The sequence below is a fragment of the Glandiceps talaboti genome, chromosome 20 (genome assembly GCF_964340395.1).
Source record: "Glandiceps talaboti chromosome 20, keGlaTala1.1, whole genome shotgun sequence".
Taxonomy (NCBI): Eukaryota; Metazoa; Hemichordata; class Enteropneusta; family Spengelidae; genus Glandiceps; species Glandiceps talaboti.
Genome location: NC_135568.1, coordinates 19,635,210 through 19,658,828, shown reverse-complemented (window position 1 = coordinate 19,658,828; position 23,619 = coordinate 19,635,210). Strand labels below are relative to the sequence as shown.

Below are 23,619 nucleotides of genomic sequence, written 5' to 3'. Positions count from 1 at the left end.
TTGGTAATATGTACTATGGTAATGTACCTGGTAATACATACATGTACTATAGTAATGTACCTGGTAATATGTACTATGGTAATGTACCTGGTAATACATACTATAGTAATGTACTTGGTAATATGTACTATGGTAATGTACCTGGTAATACATACTATAGTAATGTACTTGGTAATATGTACTATGGTAATGTACCTGGTAATACATACTATGGTAATGTACCTGGTAATACATGCTATAGTAATGTACCTGGTAATATGTACTATAGTAATGTACTTGGTAATATGTACTATGGTAATGTACCTGGTAATATGTACTATGGTAATGTACCTGGTAATACATACTATAGTAATGTACCTGGTAATATGTACTATGGTAATGTACCTGGTAATACATACTATGGTAATGTACTTGGTAATATGTACTATGGTAATGTACCTGGTAATACATACTATAGTAATGTACCTGGTAATATGTACTATGGTAATGTACCTGGTAATATGTACTATGGTAATGTACCTGGTAATACATACTATAGTAATGTACCTGGTAATATGTACTATGGTAATGTACCTGGTAATACATACTATGGTAATGTACTTGGTAATATGTACTATGGTAATGTACCTGGTAATACATACTATAGTAATGTACTTGGTAATATGTACTATGGTAATGTACCTGGTAATATGTACTATGGTAATGTACCTGGTAATATGTACTATGGTAATGTACCTGGTAATATGTACTACAGTAATGTACCTGGTAATATGTACTATGGTAATGTACCTGGTAATATGTACTATGGTAATGTACTTGGTAATATGTACTATGGTAATGTACCTGGTAATATGTACTATGGTAATGTACCTGGTAATATGTACTATGGTAATGTACCTGGTAATATGTACTATAGTAATGTACTTGGTAATATGTACTATGGTAATGTACCTGGTAATATGTACTATGGTAATGTACTTGGTAATATGTACTATGGTAATGTACCTGGTAATACATACTATGGTAATGTACTTGGTAATATGTACTATAGTAATGTACTTGGTAATATGTACTATGGTAATGTACTTGGTAATATGTACTATGGTAATGTACCTGGTAATATGTACTATAGTAATGTACTTGGTAATATGTACTATGGTAATGTACCTGGTAATATGTACTATGGTAATGTACCTGGTAATATGTACTATAGTAATGTACCTGGTAATATGTACTATGGTAATGTACCTGGTAATATGTACTATGGTAATGTACCTGGTAATACATACTATAGTAATGTACCTGGTAATATGTACTATGGTAATGTACCTGGTAATATGTACTATGGTAATGTACCTGGTAATATGTACTATGGTAATGTACTTGGTAATATGTACTATGGTAATGTACCTGGTAATATGTACTATAGTAATGTACTTGGTAATATGTACTATGGTAATGTACCTGGTAATATGTACTATGGTAATGTACCTGGTAATATGTACTATAGTAATGTACCTGGTAATATGTACTATGGTAATGTACCTGGTAATATGTACTATAGTAATGTACCTGGTAATATGTACTATGGTAATGTACCTGGTAATATGTACTATGGTAATGTACCTGGTAATACATACTATAGTAATGTACCTGGTAATACATACTATAGTAATGTACCTGGTAATATGTACTATGGTAATGTACCTGGTAATATGTACTATGGTAATGTACCTGGTAATATGTACTATGGTAATGTACCTGGTAATATGTACTATGGTAATGTACCTGGTAATATGTACTATAGTAATGTACCTGGTAATACATACTATAGTAATGTACCTGGTAATACATACTATAGTAATGTACCTGGTAATACATGTTATGGTAATGTACCTGGTAATATGTACATGTACTAGTGGTGAACATGTCAGGTTCAGGTTCATTCTACTTGGCCAGTCAGTCATATCCACAGAGGTGCCACTGAAATTTTTTTCTGTGCTTTCCTAGTATATATGTACATGTAATACAACTCTATAATACTAGATCTGTACACATGGTAATACAACTCTAACTAAGGTATAATACTAGATCTGTACACATGGTAATACAACTCTAACTAAGGTATAATACTAGATCTGTACACATGGTAATACAACTCTATAATACTAGATCTGTACACATGGTAATACAACTCTAACTAAGGTATAATACTAGATCTGTACACATGGTAATACAACTCTAACTAAGGTATAATACTAGATCTGTACACATGGTAATACAACTCTATAATACTAGATCTGTACACATGGTAATACAACTCTATAGTATAATACTAGATCTGTACACATGGTAATACAACTCTACAGTATAATACTAGACCTGTACACATGGTAATACAACTCTATAATACTAGATCTGTACACATGGTAATACAACTCTATAATACTAGATCTGTACACATGGTAATACAACTCTATAATACTAGATCTGTACACATGGTAATACAACTCTACAGTATAATACTAGATCTGTACACATGGTAATACAACTCTATAATACTAGATCTGTACACATGGTAATACAACTCTACAGTATAATACTAGATCTGTACACATGGTAATACAACTCTAACTAAGGTATAATACTAGATCTGTACACATGGTAATACAACTCTACAGTATAATACTAGATCTGTACACATGGTAATACAACTCTATAATACTAGATCTGTACACATGGTAATACAACTCTATAATACTAGATCTGTACACATGGTAATACAACTCTACAGTATAATACTAGATCTGTACACATGGTAATACAACTCTATAATACTAGATCTGTTCACATGGTAATACAACTCTACAGTATAATACTAGATCTGTACACATGGTAATACAACTCTATAATACTAGATCTGTACACATGGTAATACAACTCTATAATACTAGATCTGTACACATGGTAATACAACTCTATAATACTAGATCTGTACACATGGTAATACAATTCTATAATACTAGATCTGTACACATGGTAATACAACTCTACAGTATAATACTAGATCTGTACACATGGTAATACAACTCTAAGGTATAATACTAGATCTGTACACATGGTAATACAATTCTATAATACTAGATCTGTACACATGGTAATACAACTCTACAGTATAATACTAGATCTGTACACATGGTAATACAACTCTAACTAAGGTATAATACTAGATCTGTACACATGGTAATACAACTCTATAATACTAGATCTGTACACATGGTAATACAACTCTATAATACTAGATCTGTACACATGGTAATACAACTCTATAATACTAGATCTGTACACATGGTAATACAACTCTACAGTATAATACTAGATCTGTACACATGGTAATACAACTCTAACTAAGGTATAATACTAGATCTGTACACATGGTAATACAACTCTACAGTATAATACTAGATCTGTACACATGGTAATACAACTCTATAATACTAGACCTGTACACATGGTAATACAACTCTATAATACTAGATCTGTACACATGGTAATACAACTCTATAATACTAGATCTGTACACATGGTAATACAACTCTACAGTATAATACTAGATCTGTACACATGGTAATACAACTCTATAATACTAGACCTGTACACATGGTAATACAACTCTATAATACTAGATCTGTACACATGGTAATACAACTCTACAGTATAATACTAGATCTGTACACATGGTAATACAACTCTACAGTATAATACTAGATCTGTACACATGGTAATACAACTAGATCTGTACACATGGTAATACAACTCTATAATACTAGATCTGTACACATGGTAATACAACTCTACAGTATAATACTAGATCTGTACACATGGTAATACAACTCTACAGTATAATACTAGATCTGTACACATGGTAATACAACTCTATAATACTAGATCTGTACACATGGTAATACAACTCTATAATACTAGACCTGTACACATGGTAATACAACTCTACAGTATAATACTAGATCTGTACACATGGTAATACAACTCTACAGTATAATACTAGATCTGTACACATGGTAATACAACTCTATAATACTAGATCTGTACACATGGTAATACAACTCTAACTAAGGTATAATACTAGATCTGTACACATGGTAATACAACTCTACAGTATAATACTAGATCTGTACACATGGTAATACAACTCTAACTAAGGTATAATACTAGATCTGTACACATGGTAATACAACTCTACAGTATAATACTAGATCTGTACACATGGTAATACAACTCTAACTAAGGTATAATACTAGATCTGTACACATGGTAATACAACTCTATAATACTAGATCTGTACACATGGTAATACAACTCTAACTAAGGTATAATACTAGATCTGTACACATGGTAATACAACTCTACAGTATAATACTAGATCTGTACACATGGTAATACAACTCTATAATACTAGATCTGTACACATGGTAATACAACTCTACAGTATAATACTAGATCTGTACACATGGTAATACAACTCTACAGTATAATACTAGATCTGTACACATGGTAATACAACTCTATAATACTAGACCTGTACACATGGTAATACAACTCTAACTAAGGTATAATACTAGATCTGTACACAGTAAAAGAAAGTGACTGATGTTGATCTGTGCCATCAGTCATAGCAAGGATGATGACAATTCCTATGGGAATGTCAGGATAAATTATATAGACACCTGCACCACTGAATCCAAGTAATCAAGGGATTTATAGAATACTGATGAGGCCAGGCTATCTTACCCTGTAATCAGTTCTATGTCTGGAATACCAAATATATTTATTTCTGAATTGTACACTATCAAATTTTGTTCTCATTTGACTTTTTCCAAATTTGAAATGTATAATTAATTTGATCATTGGCTGGTCATTACAAAAGAAAAGAAAGATCATATCTAGATCTGATAATATGGGGCTAAGTCTTTATTCCTCTTTCATCCAAAACTTATACTTACAATTTCAACAAATACCCCTAGGGAAGATTAATGCATCACAAAATTTTATAACAAATGCATGTCATTATTAAATCATATTGTAAAAGATTGCAGATGTATTGCAAGAGTGGCATACATTGAATGTCATCTGTGTATTACGCAGAATGTCACCTTTGTGGCCAATATGATGGAAGGTTTATGGCTGGACCATAGGGGCTTGGGATTGGCCATAATTGTTTACAAATATATATTTTTTGTTAGTTTTATGGCTGGACCACAGGGGCTTGGGATTGGCCATATTTGTTTACAAATATATATTTTTTGTTAGTTTTATGGCTGGACCACAGGGGCTTGGGATTGGCCATAATTGTTTACAATTACAAATATATATTTTTTGTTAGTTTTATGGCTGGACCACAGGGGCTTAGGATTGGCCATAATTGTTTACAAATATATATTTTTTGTTAGTTTTATGGCTGAACCACAGGGGCTTGGGATTGGCCATAATTGTTTACAAATATGTATTCTTGTTAGTTTTATGGCTGGACCACAGGGGCTTGGGATTGGCCATAATTGTTTACAAATATGTATTTTTGTTAGTTTTATGGCTGGACCACAGGGGCTTGGGATTGGCCATAATTGTTTACAAATATGTATTTTTTGTTAGTTTTATGGCTGGACCACAGGGGCTTGGGATTGGCCATAATTGTTTACAAATATGTATTTTTTGTTAGTTTTATGGCTGGACCACAGGGGCTTGGGATTGGCCATAATTGTTTACAAATATATATATTTTTTTGTAATTTACCTTTACATTTTTTTTTTGCTTTTTAAAAATATGTTTTCCCTACAAGGCACCTTCGTCGCCCCAGACTCACCATGAAATAGCAAGTCCTTTTTCATGGTGAGTGGGGACCAGAAAGGGTCACCAGTGGACAGCACTCAGTAGAACTAACTCATAAATAATTTATAATGTAGTCACAGTAAAGTTGATTTCTTACACAAACAAACAAGAATAGTTAAAATTGATTTAGAAAATAAACACAACACCAGCTTCTCAAATCGTTACTTTATTACATCATCATGGTACCTTGTTGGGAAACAATATTTTTAGATTTAAACTGAATGCCTACTGTAATGACAAAGTCTTTAGATTTCCGTTCCTAGACACAATAATTGTTGGAATGCAACAGAACATATGCAAGTATGTACCAAATTTAATTGAATTTGAAGAGTGCATTTTTACCTCCTTTAAGGATTGAAATGTTAGGTTCTGTTTGTCTATGTGTATATGTGTGTGTGTGTGTGTGTGTGTGTGTGTGTGTGTGTGTGTGTGTCTGTCTGTCTGTCTGTCTGTGGACACGATATCTAAAAACTACACCATCAATTCTAATGAAGCTTGTGTTACGTAGAGCTTGAGTATTAGCACTAAATGTATTTGAAGTAGTTTATTTTGTACTCTGAATTCATTAACATACAACTGTGTAGACGTCCACCTGGATGTGCTATTATTATAATGACTCGAGAGACATTAGATCTTTTGATTGGTCGAGAGAGTATATTATAGTTGAGACAATGAGAAACTAATTAGAGAGAACAACGTCTTATGTTAGTGTAGAAGGTGGGAGTCAGACTTCGCCAGACAATGGTGGTGCAAGGTAGCAGTGACGCTTGGTCGACGTGGAATGGTGCGTCGGTGTTCAGCTATCCACGTGTATACATGCTCTTTGTCGGAACTCAATGTGCATTGTTCACCTGTATAAAATGTCCACATCCACCTTTGAAGTAAGTGTGAGGTAAACTACTACCTACTGGCAACAAGAAGTTTCCATGTTGGGTGTATAGCCGTCAAAGGTAAAGGCTTTGGTGTGAAAAACAGTGCAGTTTGAGAATAGCGAAATTTAACATTCGTAAAGATAAAGACGTATTGGACAATTTCTGTACACATCATTTAGTCATTCCGACATAAACCATCTGTTCAGCCACCATTGAAGACCAGTGTAGAGACCAAAGAACACTAGTATAAGGTAACAGGACAACTGCCCCCCGGGACAATTGCCCCCAAAGGACAACTGCCCCCCGGACAATTGCCCCCCGGACAACTGCCCCCGAAGGACAATTGCCCCCCGGACTACTGCCCCCGAACGAAAAAAAAACTAGTATTACAGATGTACGGGTTTGTCATTCATTAAAAAGTCACCATCGGCAACTTACCGCCGCAATTTGCGTACATTATACTCACTAAACACAAACACGAAGTCATTTTTTTTACTAGAAAAGATTTATCTATTATCAGTTCAATACAAAATATACAGGTAACAAGATAGAAAACGAGTCAAAAGTAGAAAAAATAATATAATTGTCGTAACAATTATCACAGATGACAATAGAGTAGAACGTGCATATAAATTATGTGAATTACAGCGGTAAGTTAAAGCATCATGCCGACTTTTATAACAATAATCACAGATAACAATAGAGTAAAACATGTGAATGTAGTGAGTATAATGTATGCAAATTGCGTCGGTAAGTTGCCGACGGTGACTTTTTAATGAATGACAAACCCGTACATCTGTAATACTATTTTTTTTTTCGTTCGGGGGCAGTAGTCCGAGAGGCAGTTGTCCTTCGGGGGCAATTGTCCGAGGTACAGTTGTCCTTCAGGGGCAGTTGTCCGGGGGCAATTGTCCGGGGGGCAGTTGTCCTTCGGGGGCAATTGTCCGGGGGCAATTGTCCGGGGGGCAGTTGTCCGGGGGCAATTGTCTGGGGGGCAGTTGTCCTTCCGGGGCAATTGTCTGGGGGGGGGGGGGGGGGGGGGGGCAGTTGTCCTTCGGGGGCAATTGTCCGGGGGCAATTGTCCGGGGGGGGGGGGGGGGGGGGCAGTTGTCCTAGAATCCTAGTATAAGATAGATTATGTTGAACTGTATTATTTATAACATTATTGCGTTGTATGTGATAATTTGGTGCTGATAAATAATTCTCAAGCTCAAAAACAAGAATATCTTGGTGTCTTTAGTTGCTGCTGTCTGAGTGCTTATGTTGCGTGAGATTCGATTAGTAAGATGTATATTTATACTGTGACACCCCCTCATACCTATTACAGTATTATTAGTATTGACTAGTAAGATGTATATTTATACTGTGACACCCCCCCTACCTATTACAGTATTATTAGTATTGACTAGTAAGATGTATATTTATACTGTGACACCCCCCTACCTATTACAGTATTATTAGTATTGACTAGTAAGATGTATATTTATACTGTGACCCCCACCCCCCACCTATTACAGTATTATTAGTATTGACTAGTAAGATGTATATTTATACTGTGACAACCCCCCCCCCCCCCATACCTATTACAGTATTAGTATTGACTAGTAAGATGTATATTTATACTGTGACACCAATACAGGTGTTGTCAATCATTGCTCTGTGCCATTTTGGTGAGAGGGAAATAGTTACTTCATCATTCACATAGTAGAATTATGATTATGACATATTTATTAACCTGACAGTGGCATTAGTATTAGCTTTTACAGTGTGCACCTAAAGAGGGCAGTAGTACATAACACATTAATAGTAACTGTCACAGTCTAGTACAATATGAAAGTATACAGAAAGTCATATTATCTATTATTTCTCTATTACAATTTCATATCAGAGAAATGCAATATAATTATAGCATTTACAATATAGCTACACAGTATACAATGTACCGGTACATATTTACAATATACTCGTAACTACACAATGCATATATTTACTATATCCATGTAACTACACAATATATAATGCATATATTTACTATATCCATGTAACTACACAATACATATATTTACTATATCCATGTAACTACACAATACATATATTTACTATATCCATGTAACTACACAATACATATATATTTACTATATCCATGTAACTACACAATACATATATTTACTATATCCATGTAACTACACAATACATATATTTACTATATCCATGTAACTACACAATATATATATTTACTATATCCATGTAACTACACAATATATATATTTACTATATCCATGTAACTACACAATACATATATTTACTATATCCATGTAACTACACAATATATATATTTACTATATCCATGTAACTACACAATACATATATTTACTATATCCATGTAACTACACAATACATATATTTACTATATCCATGTAACTACACAATACATATATTTACTATATCCATGTAACTACACAATATATATATTTACTATATCCATGTAACTACACAATACATATATTTACTATATCCATGTAACTACACAATATATATATTTACTATATCCATGTAACTACACAATACATATATTTACTATATCCATGTAACTACACAATACATATATTTACTATATCCATGTAACTACACAATACATATATTTACTATATCCATGTAACTACACAATACATATATTTACTATATCCATGTAACTACACAATACATATATTTACTATATCCATGTAACTACACAATATATATATTTACTATATCCATGTAACTACACAATACATATATTTACTATATCCATGTAACTACACAATATATAATGCATATATTTCCTATATATATGTAACTACACAATATATAATGCATATATTTACTATATCCATGTAACTACACAATATATAATGCATATATTTCCTATATATATGTTGTATCTGAAATCATCACCACTGCCGTTGTTTGTGAACGCACACTTTACTTTAATTGATATTTGGTTTTAGACATCTCCAGGAAATATTCCACCCAGGTATTTTAATAACCTACAACAAACATTCTAACCAAGTATTTTAATAACCTACAAACATTCTAACCAAGTATTTTAATAACCTACAACAAACATTCTAACCAAGTATTGTAATAACCTACTACAAACATTCTAACCAAGTCTTCAAATGGAAATTCAAACATTCTAACCAAGTATTTTAATAACCTACAAACATTCTAACCAAGTATTTTAATAACCTACAACAAACATTCTAACCAAGTATTGTAATAACCTACAAACATTCTAACCAAGTATTGTAATAACCTACAACAAACATTCTAACCAAGTATTGTAATAACCTACAAACATTCTAACCAAGTATTGTAATAACCTACAACAAACATTCTAACCAAGTATTGTAATAACCTACAAACATTCTAACCAAGTATTGTAATAACCTACAAACATTCTAACCAAGTATTTTAATAACCTACAACAAACATTCTAACCAAATATTGTAATAACCTACAAACATTCTAACCAAATATTTTAATAACCTACAAACATTCTAACCAAGTATTTTAATAACCTACAACAAACATTCTAACCAAATATTGTAATAACCTACAAACATTCTAACCAAATATTGTAATAACCTACAACAAACATTCTAACCAAATATTGTAATAACCTACAACAAATATTCTAACCAAGTATTTTAATAACCTACAACAAACATTCTAACCAAGTATTGTAATAACCTACTACAAACATTCTAACCAAGTATTTTAATAACCTACAAACATTCTAACCAAGTATTTTAATAACCTACAAACATTCTAACCAAGTATTTTAATAACCTACTACAAACATTCTAACCAAGTATTTTAATAACCTACTACAAACATTCTAACCAAGTATTGTAATAACCTACAAACATTCTAACCAAGTATTGTAATAACCTACAAACATTCTAACCAAATATTGTAATACTCTACAACAAATATTCTAACCAAATATTGTAATACTCTACAACAAACATTCTAACCAAGTATTTTAATAACCTAAACAAACATTCTAACCAAGTATTGTAATAACCTACAAACATTCTAACCAAGTATTGTAATAACCTACAAACATTCTAACCAAGTATTGTAATAACCTACTAACATTCTAACCAAGTATTGTAATAACCTACTAACATTCTAACCAAGTATTTTAATAACCTAAACAAACATTCTAACCAAGTATTGTAATAACCTACAAACATTCTAACCAAGTATTGTAATAACCTACAAACATTCTAACCAAGTATTGTAATAACCTACAAACATTCTAACCAAGTATTGTAATAACCTACTACAAACATTCTAACCAAATATTGTAATAACCTACAACAAATATTCTAACCAAGTATTTTAATAACCTAAACAAACATTCTAACCAAGTATTGTAATAACCTACAAACATTCTAACCAAGTATTGTAATAACCTACAAACATTCTAACCAAGTATTTTAATAACCTACAACAAACATTCTAACCAAATATTGTAATAACCTACAACAAATATTCTAACCAAGTATTTTAATAACCTACAAACATTCTAACCAAGTATTGTAATAACCTACAAACATTCTAACCAAGTATTTTAATAACCTACAACAAACATTCTAACCAAGTATTTTAATAACCTACAAACATTCTAACCAAGTATTGTAATAACCTACAACAAACATTCTAACCAAGTATTGTAATAACCTACAACAAACATTCTAACCAAGTATTTTAATAACCTACAACAAATATTCTAACCAAGTATTTTAATAACCTACAAACATTCTAACCAAGTATTGTAATAACCTACAAACATTCTAACCAAGTATTTTAATAACCTACAACAAACATTCTAACCAAGTATTTTAATAACCTACAAACATTCTAACCAAGTATTGTAATAACCTACAACAAACATTCTAACCAAGTATTTTAATAACCTACAAACATTCTAACCAAGTATTTTAATAACCTACAACAAACATTCTAACCAAGTATTGTAATAACCTACAACAAACATTCTAACCAAGTATTTTAATAACCTACAAACATTCTAACCAAGTATTGTAATAACCTACAAACATTCTAACCAAGTATTGTAATAACCTACTACAAACATTCTAACCAAGTATTGTAATAACCTACAAACATTCTAACCAAGTATTGTAATAACCTACAAACATTCTAACCAAGTATTGTAATAACCTACTACAAACATTCTAACCAAGTATTTTAATAACCTACAAACATTCTAACCAAGTATTGTAATAACCTACTACAAACATTCTAACCAAGTCTTCAAATGGAAATTCAAACATTCTAACCAAGTATTTTAATAACCTACAAACATTCTAACCAAGTATTGTAATAACCTACAACAAACATTCTAACCAAGTCTTCAAATGGAAATTCAAACATTCTAACCAAGTATTTTAATAACCTACAAACATTCTAACCAAGTATTTTAATAACCTACAACAAACATTCTAACCAAGTATTTTAATAACCTACAAACATTCTAACCAAGTATTTTAATAACCTACAAACATTCTAACCAAGTATTTTAATAACCTACAACAAACATTCTAAGCAAGTATTGTAATAACCTACAACAAACATTCTAACCAAGTATTTTAATAACCTACAAACATTCTAACCAAGTATTTTAATAACCTACAACAAACATGTAACAATTGACTAGTGTTGTATATATACAAATAAGGTAGGTTGTTACTCAATACAATGGAAGTTATCTATATCTCACCTCAATAGGCTGAACACTGAATTCAACTTTTCTTAATCTTCCATCCGTGTCATATTTTTCCTCAGGAAGTCCAGGTATCTTTTCTTTGTAACCCAAATATGCTAGTTCTTCAGCTTCCTGTGATGAAGATACAGAAATAAAGTACAAATGTAATAAGTCTAATTACATAGGCACAGAATATAATGACTGAAGTAAAAGAAACAAAATGTCCTGGTAAGATACAGAATAGGGTATATGTAGTAAGAAATGACAACAAGATTAGTGGTTAGAGTTTGTACAGTCATAATACATGTAGTGGTTAGAGTTTGTACAGTCATAATACATGTAGTGGTTAGAGTCTGTACAGTCATAATACATGTAGTGGTTAGAGTTTGTACAGTCATAATACATGTAGTGGTTAGAGTTTGTACAGTCATAATACATGTAGTGGTTAGAGTTTGTACAGTCATAATACATGTAGTGGTTAGAGTTTGTACAGTCATAATACATGTAGTGGTTAGAGTTTGTACAGTCATAATACATGTAGTGGTTAGAGTTTGTACAGTCATAATACATGTAGTGGTTAGAGTCTGTAGTCATAATACATGTAGTGGTTAGAGTCTGTAGTCATAATACATGTAGTGGTTAGAGTCTGTACAGTCATAATACATGTAGTGGTTAGAGTCTGTACAGTCATAATACATGTAGTGGTTTGAGTCTGTACAGTCATAATACATGTAGTGGTTAGAGTCTGTAGTCATAATACATGTAGTGGTTAGAGTCTGTAGTCATAATACATGTAGTGGTTAGAGTCTGTAGTCATAATACATGTAGTGGTTAGAGTCTGTAGTCATAATACATGTAGTGGTTAGAGTCTGTAGTCATAATACATGTAGTGGTTAGAGTCTGTAGTCATAATACATGTAGTGGTTAGAGTCTGTACAGTCATAATACATGTAGTGGTTAGAGTCTGTACAGTCATAATACATGTAGTGGTTAGAGTCTGTAGTCATAATACATGTAGTGGTTAGAGTCTGTAGTCATAATACATGTAGTGGTTAGAGTCTGTACAGTCATAATACATGTAGTGGTTAGAGTCTGTACAGTCATAATACATGTAGTGGTTAGAGTCTGTAGTCATAATACATGTAGTGGTTAGAGTCTGTAGTCATAATACATGTAGTGGTTAGAGTTTGTACAGTCATAATACATGTAGTGGTTAGAGTTTGTACAGTCATAATACATGTAGTGGTTAGAGTCTGTAGTCATAATACATGTAGTGGTTAGAGTCTGTAGTCATAATACATGTAGTGGTTAGAGTTTGTACAGTCATAATACATGTAGTGGTTAGAGTCTGTAGTCATAATACATGTAGTGGTTAGAGTCAGTACAGTCATAATACATGTAGTGGTTAGAGTCTGTAGTCATAATACATGTAGTGGTTAGAGTCTGTAGTCATAATACATGTAGTGGTTAGAGTCTGTACAGTCATAATACATGTAGTGGTTAGAGTCTGTAGTCATAATACATGTAGTGGTTAGAGTCTGTAGTCATAATACATGTAGTGGTTAGAGTCTGTAGTCATAATACATGTAGTGGTTTGAGTCTGTACAGTCATAATACATGTAGTGGTTAGAGTCTGTAGTCATAATACATGTAGTGGTTAGAGTCTGTACAGTCATAATACATGTAGTGGTTAGAGTCTGTAGTCATAATACATGTAGTGGTTAGAGTCTGTACAGTCATAATACATGTAGTGGTTAGAGTCTGTAGTCATAATACATATAGTGGTTAGAGTTTGTACAGTCATAATACATGTAGTGGTTAGAGTCTGTAGTCATAATACATGTAGTGGTTAGAGTCTGTACAGTCATAATACATGTAGTGGTTAGAGTCTGTACAGTCATAATACATGTAGTGGTTAGAGTCTGTAGTCATAATACATGTAGTGGTTAGAGTCTGTAGTCATAATACATGTAGTGGTTAGAGTCTGTACAGTCATAATACATGTAGTGGTTAGAGTCTGTACAGTCATAATACATGTAGTGGTTAGAGTCTGTACAGTCATAATACATGTAGTGGTTAGAGTTTGTACAGTCATAATACATGTAGTGGTTAGAGTCTGTACAGTCATAATACATGTAGTGGTTAGAGTCTGTAGTCATAATACATGTAGTGGTTAGAGTCTGTACAGTCATAATACATGTAGTGGTTAGAGTCTGTACAGTCATAATACATGCAGTGGTTAGAGTCTGTAGTCATAATACATGTAGTGGTTAGAGTCTGTAGTCATAATACATGTAGTGGTTAGAGTCTGTACAGTCATAATACATGTAGTGGTTAGAGTCTGTAGTCATAATACATGTAGTGGTTAGAGTCTGTAGTCATAATACATGTAGTGGTTAGAGTCTGTAGTCATAATACATGTAGTGGTTAGAGTCTGTACAGTCATAATACATGTAGTGGTTAGAGTCTGTACAGTCATAATACATGTAGTGGTTAGAGTCTGTACAGTCATAATACATGTAGTGGTTAGAGTCTGTAGTCATAATACATGTAGTGGTTACAGTCTGTAGTCATAATACATGTAGTGGTTAGAGTCTGTACAGTCATAATACATGTAGTGGTTAGAGTCTGTACAGTCATAATACATGTAGTGGTTAGAGTCTGTACAGTCATAATACATGTAGTGGTTAGAGTTTGTACAGTCATAATACATGTAGTGGTTAGAGTCTGTACAGTCATAATACATGTAGTGGTTAGAGTCTGTAGTCATAATACATGTAGTGGTTAGAGTCTGTACAGTCATAATACATGTAGTGGTTAGAGTCTGTAGTCATAATACATGTAGTGGTTAGAGTCTGTAGTCATAATACATGTAGTGGTTAGAGTCTGTACAGTCATAATACATGTAGTGGTTAGAGTCTGTAGTCATAATACATGTAGTGGTTAGAGTCTGTAGTCATAATACATGTAGTGGTTAGAGTCTGTAGTCATAATACATGTAGTGGTTAGAGTCTGTACAGTCATAATACATGTAGTGGTTAGAGTCTGTACAGTCATAATACATGTAGTGGTTAGAGTCTGTACAGTCATAATACATGTAGTGGTTAGAGTCTGTACAGTCATAATACATGTAGTGGTTAGAGTCTGTAGTCATAATACATGTAGTGGTTAGAGTCTGTAGTCATAATACATGTAGTGGTTAGAGTCTGTACAGTCATAATACATGTAGTGGTTAGAGTCTGTACAGTCATAATACATGTAGTGGTTAGAGTCTGTACAGTCATAATACATGTAGTGGTTAGAGTCTGTAGTCATAATACATGTAGTGGTTAGAGTCTGTACAGTCATAATACATGTAGTGGTTAGAGTCTGTAGTCATAATATATGTAGTGGTTAGAGTCAGTTAGGATCTTCCAGTTGATAAGCTGAATTTCACTGTTGTCAGTTTTAATAAGTGGCAAAAGTTGTAGGGTAAGGTTTGAATTGTTGTTGAATTGGAACCACTATAGGTCTATGCTATGAGTGCATACATCACCATGTATACACCAAGCTGGCATCTTTCAGTGTAATGTTGAAAGCGTAAAATATAGCGATGAGTGAATTACCTTGTGTTGCAGGATATAATGTACGATATGAGATGGACATTGTGGCATCAGTGGTATGTACGCTGGATTGGGAGCATAACAACAACACCTATATGGCATTGCATGGCCAACAAGTGTCAGATGCAGTAATAGAATATGCTTCCTACATTTGACAACATTCACAATAGTGTCAAATTAGTCAATGAAATATTTGGTATTGTGTTTAATTTGGATGTGAGAACTTGATGAAACATCAACAGAAATTTAAATAATGCATGACTGTACATGTACACACCAACACTCCTCAGTTTACTGTATCCAAGTTGGCATACATGTACTTTCTGTTCTATCCAAGCTTTGAACGAGATGACAAGTTGGAAGATATGTATGGATTTAATTCTGGTTCTCCAAAACCACACACAGTATTTTCTTCTGTTCAGTGACTGTTCAGAAGGATTTTCAATATCCAATGTTGTCAGAAGAAACACAGTACATTAATAACTGCCACAGTACCACTGGATGCATTACTGGGTATAACAAAAGTACTATAGGTGACATGGTAATTCATCATTGATAGAGGTACAGTTGATAAAACAATGATGGTTCATAGGCCAAGATGACCAGGATTCCCAATTCTCTTGTTGGTAGAACATCATTTGTACAAAAAGACATCAGATTCCAATCTTTAAGTTGAACTTGGTTTCAACTTCACACTACTATCATTCAGTTATCTTGAAATATACTCATGTGACTTCCACTGCTACTAGACTGATGTTAGTACATTCATCTCTACATATACCATACAGGTACCATGATTTCCACAAGTGTCATCTTAATGAAAGGCAATATACAATAACTCCATTACTAACTGATTTATAGACATACATAGTACATGTGTTAGCTGATAAAACAGGTCTTTCCATGATAATATTTCTTACCCCTTAGTTAATCAGTTTCTAATATTTAAAATAATTTCAGTACATATTGTTTTGTAATATAATCAATAACATCTGATTATATTGGTTTCTAGTAAACATGGTAAATATGTCAAAATCAACAATACAATGGTTAACATTAAGTCAAGTAATTAATGTCACCTGTTACTGCTAATGCTAATATCTATGCATGACATTATGTTAATCTTAAAAAGTAAAGAATAATGACCCAACAACAAACCAAAAGTAACATTCCTGCCACATTTCACCAACAAACCAAAAGTAACATTCCTGCCACACTTCAACAACAAACCAAAAGTAACATCCCTGCCACACTTCAACAACAAACCAAAAGTAACATCCCTGCCACACTTCAACAACAAACCAAAAGTAACATCCCTGCCACACTTCACCAACAAACCAAAAGTAACATCCCTGCCACACTTCACCAACAAACCAAAAGTAACATTCCTGCAACACTTCACCAACAAACCAAAAGTAACATCCCTGCCACACTTCACCAACAAACCAAAAGTAACATCCCTGCCACACTTCAACAACAAACCAAAAGTAACATCCCTGCCACACTTCACCAACAAACCAAAAGTAACATCCCTGCCACACTTCAACAACAAACCAAAAGTAACATCCCTGCCACACTTCACCAACAAACCAAAAGTAACATCCCTGCAACACTTCAAGTTCAACAACAAACCAAAAGTAACATTCCTGCCACACTTCAACAACAAACCAAAAGTAACATCCCTGCCACACTTCAAGTTCAACAACAAACCAAAAGTAACATCCCTGCAACACTTCAAGTTCAACAACAAACCAAAAGTAACATCCCTGCAACACTTCAAGTTCAACAACAAACCAAAAGTAACATTCCTGCCACACTTCAACAACAAACCAAAAGTAACATCCCTGCCACACTTCACCAACAAACCAAAAGTAACATCCCTGCAACACTTCAACAACAAACCAAAAGTAACATTCCTGCCACACTTCAACAACAAACCAAAAGTAACATCCCTGCCACACTTCACCAACAAACCAAAAGTAACATTCCTGCCACACTTCAACAACAAACCAAAAGTAACATCCCTGCAACACTTCAACAACAAACCAAAAGTAACATCCCTGCCACACTTCAACAACAAACCAAAACTAACATCCCTGCCACACTTCACCAACAAACCAAAACTAACATCCCTGCAACACTTCAAGTTCAACAACAAACCAAAAGTAACATTCCTGCCACACTTCAACAACAAACCAAAAGTAACATCCCTGCCACACTTCACCAACAAACCAAAAGTAACATCCCTGCCACACTTCAACAACAAACCAAAAGTAACATTCCTGCAACACTTCACCAACAAACCAAAAGTAACATCCCTGCCACACTTCACCAACAAACCAAAAGTAACATCCCTGCCACACTTCACCAACAAACCAAAAGAAACATCCCTGCCACACTTCACCAACAAACCAAAAGTAACATCCCTGCCACACTTCAACAACAAACCAAAAGTAACATCCCTGCCACACTTCACCAACAAACCAAAAGTAACATCCCTGCAACACTTCAAGTTCAACAACAAACCAAAAGTAACATTCCTGCCACACTTCAACAACAAACCAAAAGTAACATCCCTGCCACACTTCAAGTTCAACAACAAACCAAAAGTAACATTCCTGCCACACTTCAACAACAAACCAAAAGTAACATCCCTGCCACACTTCAACAACAAACCAAAAGTAACATCCCTGCCACACTTCACCAACAAACCAAAAGTAACATCCCTGCCACACTTCACCAATAAACCAAAAGTAACATCCCTGCCACACTTCAACAACAAACCAAAAGTAACATTCCTGCCACACTTCAACAACAAACCAAAAGTAACATCCCTGCCACAAACCAAAAGTAACATCTCTGCCACACTTCTGCAACAAACCAAAAGTAACATCCCTGCCAAGTCTACATCATTTCAGCTGTAATATCCCATGAATGAAACACTAAGCCTACAGCATTTTAGCTGTAATGTCCCATGAGTGAAACATCAAGCCTTCATCATTTCAGCTGTAATATCCCATGAATGGAACACTAAGCCTTCATCATTTTAGCTATATTAAAATTTAATGAAGCTACAGCTAGAAAAAAGGCACAGAGTCTTATTGTGTTTTTAATTTCCCTGCCAAGAGATGATTCAATATCACCACCAATTCAGGATAAGCTACATTGTATATGATGTAAACACAAAGGGACAGATTTCATGATGGACATAGGCAAAAGTCATACATTTTTGTATCTATAAAGTGGGGTTGGAATGTGCTACAGGAAATCATAATCTATTTTACCCTGGAATGGTGAGAGAAAAAAAAAGTGTCAATGGCATTGTAGCACAACTGTACATTTAAAAAAAAATGTTGATCCATGCTAGGTATAGTGTTGCTGAATAATTATCCAGTTGCCTATCCATCCCTGTTGTTATCTTTCCAATATATGCAATCATTTGGCTGTTGCTATCAGTGTGGTCATTTTGCTAGACATATTTGCATACAGTTTTTAATATTTGTTCGCTTGTCTATGAATTCCTGATGTTATTTTTGTGATATATATCATCTATGACTGTTGCCATGGGCATGGTCTTGTTGCTAGGTATATTTGCATACATTTTTTGAATGTTTATTCATTTGTCTAATAATCCCTACTGTTATCTTTGTAATATACGTCTATAGCCAAGATTTTGCATTTCAGGAAATTATTATGTCTAGGAACTCCAGACTGCCCTTACAGAAGGCACTCAGTTTAAATCTGGTGTATACTACTGAACCTCACCAACAGTTTAAATCTGGTGTATACTACTGAACCTCACCAACAGTTTAAATCTGGTGTATGACTGACATGAAATAACATTCAAATACTTGTATGACTAATTCAACCTATAATGACTGATACAAAATAACATTCAAATACTTGACTAATTCAACCTATTATGACTGATACAAAATAACATTCAAATACTTGACTAGTTCAACCTATAATGACTGATACAAAATAACATTCAAATACTTGACTAGTTCAACCTATTATGACTGATACAAAATAACATTCAAATACTTGACTAGTTCAACCTATTATGACTGATATGAAATAACATTCAAATACTTGACTAGTTCAACCTGTAATGACTGATATGAAATAACATTCAAATACTTGACTAGTTCAACCTATTATGACTGATATGAAATAACATTCAAATACTTGACTAGTTCAACCTATTATGACTGATATGAAATAACATTCAAATACTTGACTAGTTCAACCTATTATGACTGATATGAAATAACATTCAAATACTTGACTAGTTCAACCTATTATGACTGATATGAAATAACATTCAAATACTTGACTAGTTCAACCTATTATGACTGATATGAAATAACATTCAAATACTTGACTAGTTCAACCTATTATGACTGATATGAAATAACATTCAAATACTTGACTAGTTCAACCTATTATGACTGATATGAAATAACATTCAAATACTTGACTAGTTCAACCTATTATGACTGATATGAAATAACATTCAAATACTTGACTAGATCAACCTATTATGACTGATATGAAATAACATTCAAATACTTGTTAATGACTAGTTCAACATATTAAGTAATCTATGCCACAACATATTATGTATTAGTTAATAATCAATGTGTATTTTTCTTAGATTTTCTGAATATTCTTCTCTGTTCAGTTTTAATTACATTCCCAGTTTTTCTGTCTGCCAATCTATGTAACTCTAGATGAGGTATCACAGTACAAGACATTCTTTATTTTGCAGTCTTAGTAATCTGTTTTTTACTTAAATCTGGTACATGCAACAAATCTGCTAATCTATGATGTACATATACTGTATCTTTAGGCTATAGATACAAACACAAGGTAAAATGATCCCTTGAGTTTACCTGTGGCTAATAATATGTTAATGTGAACCCAATGTACATGAGGGAAGTTTGGTGAGTGTAAACCTAATGTACATGAGGTAAGTTTGGTGAGTGTAAACCTAATGTACATGAGGTAAGTTTGGTGAGTGTAAACCCAATGTACATGAGGGAAGTTTGGTGAGTGTAAACCCAATGTACATGAGGTAAGTTTGGTGAGTGTAAACCTAATGTACATGAGGTAAGTTTGGTGAGTGTAAACCTAATGTACATGAGGTAAGTTTGGTGAGTGTAAACCTAATGTACATGAGGTAAGTTTGGTGAGTGTAAACCTAATGTACATGAGGTAAGTTTGGTGAGTGTAAACCTAATGTACATGAGGTAAGTTTGGTGAGTGTAAACCTAATGTACATGAGGTAAGTTTGGTGAATGTAAACCTAATGTACATGAGGTAAGTTTGGTGAGTGTAAACCTAATGTACATGAGGTAAGTTTGGTGAGTGTAAACCTAATGTACATGAGGTAAGTTTGGTGAGTGTAAACCTAATGTACATGAGGTAAGTTTGGTGAGTGTAAACCTAATGTACATTCCATAGGGGCATGTAGTATTTCTTAATTAGTACTAGTATGACAACCCTTGTGTGTTATATCTGTTAGTACTAGTATGTCTACCCTTGTGTGTTATATCTGTTAGTACTAGTATGTCAACCCTTGTGTGTTATATCTATTAGTACTAGTATGTCAACCCTTGTGTGTTATATCTATTAGTACTAGTATGTCAACCCTTGTGTGTTATATCTATTAGTACTAGTATGTCAACCCTTGTGTGTTATATCTATTAGTACTAGTATGTCAACCCTTGTGTATTATATCTATTAGTACTAGTATGTCAACCCTTGTGTGTTATATCTATTAGTACTAGTATGTCAACCCTTGTGTGTTATATCTATTAGTACTAGTATGTCAACCCTTGTGTGTTATATCTATTAGTACTAGTATGTCAACCCTTGTGTGTTATATCTATTAGTACTAGTATGTCAACCCTTGTGTGTTATATATATTAGTACTAGTATGTCAACCCTTGTGTGTTATATCTATTAGTACTAGTATGTCAACCCTTGTATAAAGCAGCAGGTTTCGTATGCTATTTTCAATCTAAGCAATAATACATGCCCCTGTGGTACATTCCTGTAAATGCACTAGGTAAGTTGGTGAGTGCAAACTTGTTCAATATTCAATCATTAAAATTATCCACAGTTTGTAAGATGTGACTCCATGTCACCTGACTGTACAGGGGTGACAGGGCATTCTTATTACTGGTATTGTATGTTAGATTGGAGAGCTAAGTCTAGATTATATTATATAGAAGACATTATAAACATGTCTGCTGCACAACAAGGATATCAAGCTATATACATGTACCAGCCAACAACAAAACTGTCAAACCCAATTACTTTTAGAAAAAGAATAGCTTTTTAAGTCTTCAAGGTTTCTTATAAGTGCTTTCACATCATGTCAATATATATATTACCCTATACAGTTCCCACATTATAAACTGACAGAATTTAGTATGACCTGATAAAGCATTACAAAAAGACATGGCATACATAGCTTCAAATATGTTTAGAGTGCAACTACAAGCAAATAACCTAAACCTCAACTTTCTAAATATGAAATATTGTATATGATATAATATCAATATACTGATGATGCAAATCCACTCTGCTTGTTTATCTTTGTTATGTCAACTTCATTTCATAATTCAATATTCTGATATCACCATTGACATCAGACTGTTGTTTAATGGAACTCGTTAGTTGTTACAAACAGGGAAAGTAAACTAAGGAATTGGATTAATAACAATTGGCACAGCATGTTGGAACAACAGACTTGCATTACATTTCATGGTTTGATAAGAACAGTTCTATGGCCTCTCTGCATGTACATGAATTGCCAAGGGAACTTCAAATTTGTTTGTGAATGTGAACTATTCTGTAAAGCGGCCATACACCTATTCACATCAAATGATGGAATGTAGTACTTTTCTCTCTGTATTTCCAACTTGCTGTGCCAAGTGTTATTAATCCAATTCATTTGTTTACTTTCACTGTTTCTAACAGGGTCTATTCCTCAACAGTCTGATGTTGGCAGTTGTATAATACAATAGCAATAGCCACCTCCTGGGAATGGTACATGTATATCCTTTGATTTTGACAAGTTGACTCTACTGTAAAGTGAAAGTGTTCTCTTGGCTTACACATGTAGTTTCTCACTCTTAGGCTGACTTACGTTCTAACTGAATAAATAGTATACAATTTTGCCAAGCATTTTTAAGGCTAGCAATCTATGACTACACTGTAACATTCTTTACTCAAAAACAAGTAGCAATTTCATATGTATTAAGTTACTCACTGAAATCAAGTACATTTCCTGTGTATATATTGGAATTGACTAATGGTTCTTTATGAACCTGATTATTCAAATGTCTAATAGGGACATGTGTGCTTTGTTACAATCAATGTGTAAAGCTACAATATTGTCTAATTACCCCCCCCCAATCATTAATTATGCAAATGATGCATTAAAACCAAA

At 33.4% G+C, this 23,619-nt stretch overlaps 1 protein-coding gene across 9 annotated transcripts in view; it reads right to left on the bottom strand.

Annotated features, from left to right (window-relative positions):
* Positions 1-23,619, bottom strand: part of LOC144450903 (uncharacterized) — a 140,870-nt gene that overhangs the window by 74,702 nt on the left and 42,549 nt on the right. For all 9 annotated transcript variants that reach the window (XR_013482268.1, XM_078141657.1, XM_078141660.1 and 6 more), the window contains exon 2: positions 12,568-12,684. Coding sequence is in view for 8 of the 9 variants with exons in the window: in XM_078141657.1 (XP_077997783.1) it covers positions 12,568-12,684 (117 nt within the window). In the remaining variant the exon portion in view is untranslated. The remainder of the gene's footprint in view (positions 1-12,567; positions 12,685-23,619) is intronic.